The sequence below is a fragment of the Ananas comosus genome, linkage group 1 (genome assembly GCF_001540865.1).
Source record: "Ananas comosus cultivar F153 linkage group 1, ASM154086v1, whole genome shotgun sequence".
In the NCBI taxonomy this organism is placed as follows: domain Eukaryota; kingdom Viridiplantae; phylum Streptophyta; class Magnoliopsida; order Poales; family Bromeliaceae; genus Ananas; species Ananas comosus.
Genome location: NC_033621.1, coordinates 20,707,800 through 20,719,199, shown reverse-complemented (window position 1 = coordinate 20,719,199; position 11,400 = coordinate 20,707,800). Strand labels below are relative to the sequence as shown.

The following is an 11,400-nucleotide window of genomic DNA, read 5'->3' as shown; positions in this document are numbered from 1 at the left end:
TTTCCGTTACGGTTGTTTGGTTGATTGAAAATAAAAGAAAGAAAAAGTTATAAAAATAAATTAATATATTTTTTTCTTATTTTATATTATTATATATTATTAATAAATAATAATTATCATACTATATTTATTATTATTTTTAGTTTATATTTATAAATAAAATATNGCTTTTGACCAGAGTTTTTTAGCGCCGAGTGTCCCGGAACGCGCGTACGCCAGGTGCTCTAGTAGAAGTAGAGCACCTGGGCGCACTCTCTCTCTCAGGTGCCACCTGAGAGAGAAGGAGAAGGTAATATATATATTCATTTTCCGTGGACGCCGGCCGGAAAACGAAAATGGGGTTTTTTCGGAGAATCTGTAAAACAAATTTTCCAAAATTTAATTTTACGTGCAACCAAACATCGGAAAAAAAATTTTCGATCGAAAAAAAAATTTTCGGACCGGTTTTACTGGGAACCAAACACCTCCTAAATGAAAACCAAAACAAGCTACAAGACCCCAAACGGGCAAGGCTACATATTAAAAAACACGACGAAAATCAAAATCATAAGGCGCCGGAAAATGGAAATTTCATTTGGCAGATAGTTCTACATCAGCTGCTTAAGTCTCACAATCCAGGGTTAGATGAGATGACGAGTATAATTCTATTGAAAGCATGGGGTTGTTACATGACTGCCAAAATTGATGCGAACAGAGTGTCTCATCTGCTTCAGTTCAGCTTGTTGATTAGTTCGTTGATAAGATCTTCGCGGTTGCCGGTGTCCCCGCCGTTCTTGTAGGGTTTCTTCTTCATTCTGAGCCGCCTCTCCGGGCATTTGAGTGTGAATGGCAGCAGAAAGCTAGCCACCTCCTTGAAATGCGGTCCCACCGTCGCGATTTCGCGCACAATGTCTTCGATGCAGATTATACCCAGTTTTCCTAGGGCCTGTTTATACCAAGAAATTGATTTTCAAACTTGCATTGAAGCACAATCTAAAGAAGAATAGCGGGAAAAGAACCTATTTCTAACATCATTGTCAAAGCACTAGTAGTACGGAAAAAAGGGGGGTTAAGAGTGTAGACAGCCTCTTGTGCTATGCAGCTATTGCATCTTGGTCCCTGCACTTAACTCAGTTCAACACTTTAGTCCTTTGACTGTTAGTCGCTAATCATCTCTTATAAAATGAAATATTTTACTCCTTATAAATAAGTCGCTTAGTTGAGTTTGTGCAAACTTCGGTACGAAGGTCATATACAACAACATGAAAATAATATAACTCGATTTCCTTCTTTTACATAATTTTGACACTAGTTTTGGAATTTTTTTAGTTGATATTTAAAATTTGAAGCACCACAGACTGTTTAATGAGAGATTATGTTGCACGGGTACGGATACGGGAATACGAATACGACACGACACGGATACAGTGATACGACACTTCCTAAAACTTTTAAGATACGATACACGAGGTATATTTGTATAAAGTATTATTTAAATATACTTAAATATATATTGATTATATGTAATGATATATTGATAACAAGTAGGATATCTGGATTATATTAAGAAGTATATTATAATATACATTAACTTGTATTTGTCCTACATCTGTTCATATGAAATAATAATTCATAAAGTAATCACCCAATTATTCTCCAATTTGATCAAATGATAACAATAGATATGTAGTCACACAAACTAGATAATTAACCATTCAACATATATGTTTGTTTTATTAGTTCTATTATTAAAACAATAATAAAAGAAAATATGCTAGCAATTTAATAAAAAAAAAAATCATATTTTCTATAGCCTTTATTGCTTAATGCTAGGTTGACAAATTAGATGAAAGAGAATAAAAGAGAAGCAGTGAAGAACTAAATCATGGCTTGATACTGTGTGGAGAAAGAACGAGAGGGAGCGCTTTCTACTATTCAAGAACAAAAAGATAAAAGAAATGACAAATTAAATAGAGATTGGTATTTTTCTCTCTCTTGTCCTTATTTCCAATAGGTTTGGATGTGGGCTTTTAAAAAAATTTTAAAATTCCGATCATTTTAGGCCAAAAAAGAACATAGCCGTATCCCCCCGTATCCAAGCCGTATCCGATATTTTTTTATTTTTTAAAATGCCGGATACTTCATTCCCATATCGGACACGTATCAGGCACGTATCGGTGTCCGATACGTATCCGATATGGGTACGGCATGAGATTTGAAGTATCCGTGCATCATAGATGAGAGATCAAGCTCTATTTCTTAGATGTTATTTGAAAGGTAACAGCCATCACAAACTCAACCAATTCAAATTGGTGAAATCTATAGACTGTCAAAAACTCCTTAGATAGATATATTTTATTAGTATTATTTATGAGAGGTTTGATATATGAGCAGGTTGGCCTTGCACCATTTTTCTTTAATCTTCTATTCTAGGAGCACTATTTTCTTTTGATCTTCTTTTATTGGCATTAATCGCATATCTTATCCCTTCTCTTCCCTTACATTTGTTGATTTTTTTCCCTTATCTTGTCCATAAATATATGGTGCTTGCATAAAAATATGAAGCCAGAAGACTTTTTCTATTGCGTCATTCAGCCTACTGCACAATTCCATTCCATTTAGGATCACTTGGAATTAGTGACCGTAAAAAAGCCTAGATGAAGAGCACAATATTTGTCTTCTATATTTGTCAACACTGAAATGTTGATGCATTAAATAAGGAAATATCACATGGGACACCGACTGCCCAAACTATTCTAAAGGTGAGTTCAAAGATCAAACAACTTGAAGGCTTGAGACTTTAGAAGCCGCTGCCAAAATATAGAGATCAAATCATTGGATAAATATAACTCAACATTAACCCAACAAAGGGCATGCTTGTTAGCAGCGGAATTGAATTGATGCCAATTCAATTTTGCTTATGTGTTTATTTCAGTCTAGTTGATATAGGATCGAGATTTTATGCTCTTAGTTTTACCTAAGACTATATTTCTTTTAATTAAAATTTTGCGTCCAGCAGTTAACCATTTTTATAGAGCTCATCATAAATAAAATGATGGATATTATCATATTAGATAAGAGTTATTGCTAGCTCAACAAATTGAAATTGGTCGATTCTTTACTCATTAGATGAGATATGGACAGTGAAATGTAAATGAAAACAAAAATTAATGGTAAATACTGGCAAGAAGGATGAGTTATCGGCATGTAATGTTCATGAAAAGTGAACTAAAATCACAGCAAAACAAGAAAGAAATCATATGATAGAAGAATATACCTGCTCAATTGCATTGTTTTCTGTAAGAGGAACATTCTCTCTATTCGCCCACCCACAGCCCTTCTTGTAAATGAGCTCCTTCACGCTCTTCAGATTAGGGTAACTGACATCGAATAGTTTCAGTACAATGAAATGTAGAAAAGAAAAAGAATAATAATGACCAAATGCCTTGAAGGGGAAAAGGATCAACCATGAAGAGAACATTCATTCTCTTACCCATAAGTGATGAATGGTTCTACACTGAGTAACATAGTCAAAGTTGCTTCATTCGCCTTTAAAAATACACCACTTAAGATCTGTCTCAGCCTCAATTTGTTTAAAATTTTCCTGGTCTTCGGATGCATATCCTTTGATCTAAATGAAGATGAAAGAGAAACCAAGGAGCACTAAAACCCGTCAAATTCAGGCGACAAAGTATACATTATACAATTTATCATGTAATGTTCTATTAATATAGCAACTCACCCGTGAATGCGGATGACAAAAAGCAGCTTAGACTTGATGTCATGAGAAGGCAGCTTATGCATCTTTAGCCTATGCTTCATTCTCACTAGGTCCAACTCCTGTTGATTGAAGAAGCAAATTAATTAAAAATAAACTGTCTTAATTTATACATGAAAAAGGGACCATAAAGACAATTAAAGAATACATTAATTTAAAGAGAAATAGAGATTCAACCCATTTGCTAATTTAGTGTGTGCAATAAATAAATCTAGTTAATGATCACCATATCACAAATCGAGGAATTCATAATCTCAATAAGATGGCACCAATGCATCAAAATTATTATATGGAAGTCAAAGAACTCCTTTCTTTCAAGTAGGTGGAAACAATTTTAAGTAGAAACTTTTAAGTGGTGCATTTTCACTCTATGTTAGCTATCATTAATTCTTCACTTACTTTGTGCTTATATACTATTTATTATAGCTTGTACAAGAAAAGAGCCGAGATAATGTTAATTAGCAAACGGTATAATACTACTACTCATATCGATGTGTGAGGTCAACAATAGGTAATAAAGGAAATAGTGTTAATTAGCAAACAGTATAATACTACTCATATCGGCATAATCAAATGGGCTTGTTCTTAATCCAAATAATGACAAAAAATAAACATGAAAATAACTAAACGGCCATGTTCTCAATCCTCATCAGTATGGTTTTGCAAACAAGAATCTTGTAGTGGGTCCAACTGATCATTTAAAGTAACTGTTATAGTGTTATGGTGATCAAAGAAAATAGAGTAGGAATTGAAAGTCATAAATGAATTTTCCGCTTTTCCTTTCAGTAAAATGGCTTACTTTGTCACGGTATTCTTTTACAAACTCCTCAGGCCTTTTGATGGCAAGCTTCAAATCCTCCCTCTTTTGTTGTTTCCGTGCTCCCAACCTCTGCCTCCTCTTGACTGCCCACTCTTCATTATTTTTTCTCTTCTTTAGCACAGTTTCATGAACATAAGTAAGAGGTTGTGGCTCCTCATCCGCCATGGCAATCTAAGTTTTAAAGCACTATGACGCAAAATATATCTGCGATATATCAATAAGAGGGGAAAAAACGCAATACACATAATAGGAAAATCACGCCAAAAGAAAAAATAGTAGGTGTAAAGTAAAAGAATAGGTAATAAGATAAAATTTAGATTATAGCATATAAGACATAATCATTACATCTCAAACTTAAAAGCAGAAAAGATTTATTACTCCTAATATACTACATCCCAACATGCAATGTACTGACTTATTATGCATCAATAATGTAACTAACAAGGTTACTCAAGTTATAAAAATCACTAGTTGATTGACAATCAATGCCAATATATTACAAATTTACGGTTAAAAAATACAATACAAAGAACGGCCCTTGCGAGGGATTATGACTTGTTGGAGCAATTAACTGGCCATTTGTTCACCCAAGATTTAATGTAGAACTAAAATCTGAGATAACAAAAAGCATCATAATATACGAGACCCCGGGTAAGATGCAAGCATAGTTGGAGATTCTCCTCCTATAACACTATGTTCTCTCCTCCTATAACACTATGTTCCGTACCAAATAGGGTTGTCAACGAGCCGAACACTTGCTCGCTCGTTAGCTCGTTAGCTTCGTGACTTGGCTCGTTAGCTCGTTTTTGAGTCGACAGCTCGAAATTACAATACATTTTATAAGCAAAAGATGTTAACAATAACAGGTAGATATAAAAAAATTAATCTGTAGCAAATCACAATAATTTAAAGTAAACACAACAACATAAACTCTAATTAGAAGATCATGAAAGAAAATCCCTCACGTTTTGCTCAACAAACAATAAGAATAATAAAGATCCATGGAAGACGAAGAACGAACCTATTGAAAGCGCCGCTGCGAGAATTCTATCGGGATATGCGAACGGCAAAGAAATATGCTGCCGGGAGTGTGCGAACGGTGAAGAGGGAAGAGCGCTGCCGGGGCGTCTTCGGAATCGGGCGTAGAGAGAGAAAGAGAGAGGCGGCCGTGTGAGATGTGAAATTAGGGTTAGAAAAACAGAAAAAGAGGAATTAGGGTTAGAAAGGGGAAAAGGAGAAGCGGCTGTAGGTGGAATTAGGGTTAGAAAGAGGAAATGTGTGTGAGGTGTGGAAAAAAATAAAATAAAATAAAATAAAATTTTAAAAAAAAATTAGGGTTAGAAAGAGGAAAAGTAAAAAAGTTGATGTAATTTTTTATGGGAAAACTTCAAAAAACCCCCTTGTGGTTTTAATTTTTTTCACTTTAGTACCCTGTGGTTTAAAATGTATCAAGTTAGTACCTTGTGGTTTCTCACTTTATCACTTTAGTACCCTGTGGTTTAAAGTGTGTTATAAAAGATAAATATTGTTGGGTGATAGGAAGAATAAGGTAGATGAGGTTGGTTTGCGATAAAAAGAATATGGACCTGATTTGGGTTAAGAGTTGGTTTGTGTTTTAATGAGATTAGAGTAGAATTAGGACTTGAATTGGGATAAGGACTTTATTAATCGAAAATGAATTGGAGCTTGGTTTACCATCGATTCACAAATCACACAAAAATGAAATGGTAGTGCGATAAGTTTTCTAATGTGAACCGATAGGCTAAAATATAGACAGCCTGATATTCCTCGATAAGAATTTGTTTTATGATCGGATACTAAAAGTTTTTGAAAAAGAAACAATTGGATAAACTGCCGTATAAAAAAAGTCATTTTATTTTTACTTTAGTAATTCGCGTTAAAAAACTTAATCTCGCACTGTTGCAATTTTTATTTTTATTTTTTTTTTCGCTTGTTTTGGTGTCCCCCGTTTAACTTCAAATAGGTACCACGTACTTGTGTAGACCACGTCCGTTTTTGTTTTAAATTAGACCAGATTTGGGACTATAAAGAAGACCCAATCCAGCTAGGCCGGTGTGAAGGCAAGATTTTTTCAAGTTTTGAGAGATTTTAAAACAGTCTATCACACGATTCTTAAAAAGAGCCTATTTCTATCAACTAGTACAATTCTATCCACACCAAAACGTGAAAGAGTGAAATCATGAGACAGCCAATTTCACATAGTTCAATCATGGGATACCAAAACGTGAAAGAATGAAATCATAGGACACCAAATTATAAAGTAATTTAATATATGTTTTTTTGAAGTCTATAGGATGGATCTAAATAGCTTATAAGTAAAATTATGAGAAATCAAAATTGAAATAATGACTAAATTGTTTTTTTATAGGGCTTTATTTATTATTTTTCTCTTTTTACTTTTGTGTACCATGATTGAACTATATTTCTACTTTGTTATTTCATGATTGAACTANTATCATAAAATATATTAATTCCTAGTTATTGGATCTAATCCAATGACTAACGAATTAAGCATCTGTCACTTGTTTTACCTAAATTGCTCTCAAATAGTGCATATATAAAAATTATCTCAATTTTATGAGATATTTTTCAATAAAATATAACATATGAATTTACAATTTAAAATTTTAAATTTGGAAATAAATATAATGCACAAATTTATATTGATTTGAGATAATTATTAAATAGTTTGTAGTGTCCTAGGTGGGAAGTGAGTTGGTAAAAAGACCTTTTGGTCTTTTGCCAATCCTTATCATTTCCCCGCCTCTATTTTTTTACCAATTCTTATCATTTCCACCACCTTATATAGAGGTGACGTGCATGGGAGGAGCTTTGGGGTTGCTTAATTAATTTCTTCTCTCTCTAGATTGAAGTGGAGAAGGCTTTGGGTGGAGTTCGGATCGACGTCGACTTCGCGCCGGAGAGTCGTTTGAGCCTACGTGTGTCGTGGTAGCACCGTTGGAGGCCGGACGAGCGCGGGATTTCTTCTCCTATCGACTTCTTGCCATTGTGGATTAGCATTCGAGGTGGGTTAATGTTATGCTTACCGAATTCTATGGATTCCCTTCTAATTTTATACATTGACAGTATGTATTTTTAACACTGTTTAGCATGTTTAGTAGCTCGATTCTTGGATTTGCATGTTTTTAAATCTGATTTGGAGTTTAGAATATTAGCTAAATTATACATGTTGGACTTGGAATTGAATTAGGAGAAAACTATCGATTCTACACCGTCATATTCTGAAACTACTAGATTTATCTCTAGGAGTCGTAGTTTGTTTGTATCGCCGTAGTTTATAATCGGTGGATGCCCAGAATAGTGTAGAATGCATTTACGCTAATGCTGAGATGCCGAGTATATTTTTACAATAGTTTATAAACTGTTCCGGATTGTCGGGTGCCGTTGTGGTTGACGGTAGACCCAATTTGCAGTTTTTGCATCAGATTGTGCTGAGGGCATGTGGATTATGGTTGTTAAACCAGTGAGACCTTTCTACTTTGATTACAGCCCGTGAGAACCTGATTGAGTTCGGCAGAGACACGCTTACATACTTGATTGGGTAGCGCCCAGAGTGCCACTTCGGAGTCGGGCTTAGTGCTTTTGCGTTGATGTCGGTTTGTCCTGTTTGGATTTACTCTCCACTGACGACCTAGCGTGGTGGCAGTTAGTGTAGCTTCGACAGGCGAGACGGCTGTGTTCATTGTCCCTAGTGAGATTGGGTCAGGTTTTGTATTTTTCTACAGATAGCTAATGTTGGTTCACGATAGTATAGTGGCATATAGTTGTAGACTTGTTACAGCTTTCCTTACTATCCTTGCCTACATCTGTAGACTTAGTGGGTGAGCCGTTGAGGTCGGTAGCGGTACCCACTGAGGACTACTTTTTACAGTAGTTCTCACACCCAGTTGTTGGAATCTTTTGCAGAGCCTTCTTCTTCGGCTGCTGCTGTTGCTGATTCAGATCGTGGAAAGAGAGTTGCGAATTAGACGCCTTCCCAGTTGCTGCTGTTCTAGAGATTTTACCAGCTACAGGTAGTTGTAGTTTTTGGTTCTTTTACATACTGATATTAGTTCCTCGCTGGAGAGAGTGATTTTTGTATCAGGATGCTATGTATGTATTTGAACCGATGTTATTTATATTTGTTTCTCTTTAGTAGCTCTATACTACTAGTTGTAATGTTGTATAATTACAGATACAGGTACAACTATCGTTTCGTATACAGGTGAAATTCCTTTGTTTACGGCGGATTTGTAAGCGTGCTCGGGGAATGAGTAATCCGGGGCGTGACATAGTTGTTAACAGACCGTTCTTCCATTTGTGAGAACAGAAAAAAAATCTATACTTATCCAAATTTCTGGCAACCAAAAGATACCAACCAAAAGATATCCACTGTAAAATATTTTTTACAAGTGCCCCATAAAAAGATATTCTATATTCATAAAAAAATGAAAATCTCTACGCAACAGACATTGAAAATATTTAGTATCCATTATTTCTCAATTAACTAACTAAAAAGAAATTATATTTGAAAAATAAAATAATTTAAATAAGCTTATCAAATCAACTTTAAATTTTAAATTTGATTCATAATTTCAAATGTGAATTAATATTTTAATTAAAATTTTAAAATTAATTAAAACTTCAATATTTGGGTGTGTAAACAGTATTTTAAATCAAAAATAATCAATTAACTTGAAAATATATCAAATTTGAAAAATAGATGGGATGATAAATAAATTAATGTCTCTAATAATTATTTATATTCAAATTATGGATTAAATTTTGAGTTTTGTTCATCAATTGAAATCGGAATTCATTAATTTAAAATTTAGAATTACTTCAAAATTTTAAAATTTAGATACACATTAAAAAAATTAAAATTAAGAAAAAATTATTTTATAAATAAATTTATACCATCAATAATTATTTAAATTTAAAATGTAAATATAAATTTAATTTAATTAAATGTATCGTAGATGCGATCCACGAGGCCAAAGTGGCCTCATGAACCCTGTGAAAACACCCTGTGTGCCGCAATTTTTTTTGGCTTCGCGGCTCCTCCATGTTTTCATTTTCACCGTTCTCACGCGGGAAACGAAAAAGAGCATTATTTTTTAAATATGTAAAATTAATTTTTTTCAAAAACTTTTTTATGTCGAAACAAACAAATGAGTCAGAAAGTAATTTTTTACCCAAAATTTTTTTCCACCCTGTTTTACATCAAACCAAACGTGACCTAAACTTTGTTCTCTATTTTTTGCAAAACAAAAATTACAATTAAATTTTAAATTTTAAATTTTATTTTCATTTATTAACGACTAAAATAAGATATAAGTCATTAGGTTTATAAATTTAATTCTCATTAAATCACAGTTTAACCTAATTTTTAGAAAAGTAATTTTTACAAAATTAATTTTGATTTGCAAAATTAATTTTGATTAAAAGCTATCGAGCGTTTGGCTTAGTCTAGCAGGAAAGTAATTTTTGTGAAACGATTTTATATAAATGTTTGGCCAAAATTTTTAACTGTTCACAAGTAATAAATTTTTTGGTTAAATTTTATTTTAAAAATTAAATTCAAAATTTGAATTTGACTTTAAAAGTTAAAATATTAAGAAGAATTTAAAATTTAATATTCAATTTAAATTATAATTTTTAATTTTTAAAATTTAGCAATTAAAATTAAATTTATATCCCATAGATCTTTTTCAACCTTCCTCTTTTCCAATGGCGGTTCCAATGGCAGCAACGAGTCACTAAAGGCTTGAGAGAAGAGAATCATTATTCAACAACTTTTTGATTTCCTCTAATATCTGAAAAGCATACATCTACATAAAAAAAGACTTGAAAAACTATCATGCCAAAATTAAAAATTCATCTGTATTTGGTACCTTTTTATTTATATACAAATGATAAAATATGGTATTTTCCAATTTTTCTTGTCACAAGTTTAGTAATTTTACAATGAAAATGATGGAGCATTCGTTTTCACTAGCATGCGATATTTGCTAAGATATGAAACACATGAGCAAAAAACAATATTTCACAACAAAATAATACTTATGTTCTTTTTGAAAAAAATAAATAACAATGGTTGTTTCACTGTTTTTTTAACATAATAGCATAATTTCTACATTTAACATTTATTGTATTATAATATATTCATTTTTTTTCCTTTTGGTTAATTGACTAGATCCAACCAAGCCTAAAATCATAGGTACCATCAACCACGAGCCAAATTGGATCATCCGTATGTTGACTATTAACTTTCTGAGATAAATCTACATTATCCCTATTGGAGCTTTCAGTAAAGACATAAATTAAAATGTGTGTTTAGTAGATTTCTACTGGTATCAATACTGGCTTATAACGATATATGGATACTATGGAAGAAACTGGTAGTGACGGAGAAAATCAGGCTGGAAAAAATTTAACTCAGACTTTATTGATGTCAGTCATCACCCTCCCCTTTCAGGCGATCACAGTAGGAGAAGGGCGAGCGAGAAGACGAAGGTGAGAGGAGGGCGATCAGCTGTTGGAGTAGTCAAGGGCAAAATCCAACAGGATCTAATAGCAATCAAGGGGCATTTTAAGTAAATAAACAGCAGTCTAATGGATCGGGCACTAGTTGGGAGCGGAGTGGGTGCCAGACGGGTTGGACCCAACCACTGGGAAGATCCTGGTGATATGGGCTTTGGGGAAATGGGAGGTAGAGGCGACCCAATCCACTGCGAGATTAGGCCCATTTCGGCCCATATAACTAGTTAATTACTATTGCAATGTAAACCTTCAGTTTTAT

General features: G+C 33.4%; 1 protein-coding gene across 2 annotated transcripts; it reads right to left on the bottom strand.

Moving 5' to 3' along the window:
• On the bottom strand, positions 535-5,824 carry LOC109719959 (60S ribosomal protein L7-2-like). 2 transcript variants are annotated; one of them, XM_020246827.1, is made up of 6 exons: positions 5,599-5,824; positions 4,557-4,781; positions 3,722-3,819; positions 3,473-3,610; positions 3,257-3,359; positions 535-925 (listed from the first exon to the last, which is right to left on the bottom strand). In XM_020246827.1, exons 2-6 carry the CDS (start codon positions 4,740-4,742, stop codon positions 710-712), a joined length of 741 nt encoding a protein of 246 aa, XP_020102416.1. In that variant the 5' UTR covers positions 4,743-4,781; positions 5,599-5,824; the 3' UTR covers positions 535-709. The 2 variants fall into 2 exon arrangements, with proteins under 2 accessions (XP_020102416.1, XP_020102409.1); XM_020246820.1 differs by having other exon boundaries at positions 4,557-4,763.

Bases quoted from the DNA above. Each gene is read 5' to 3' on its own strand.
- LOC109719959 (XM_020246827.1), bottom strand. From the start codon at position 4,742: ATGGCGGATGAGGAGCCACAACCTCTTACTTATGTTCATGAAACTGTG. The intron at 3,611-3,721 runs GTGAGTTGCTAT...ATCTTCATTTAG, and splicing joins TTTGTCATCCGCATTCACGG to ATCAAAGGATATGCATCCGA. The intron at 926-3,256 runs GTATATTCTTCT...TGGTATAAACAG, and splicing joins AAAACAATGCAATTGAGCAG to GCCCTAGGAAAACTGGGTAT.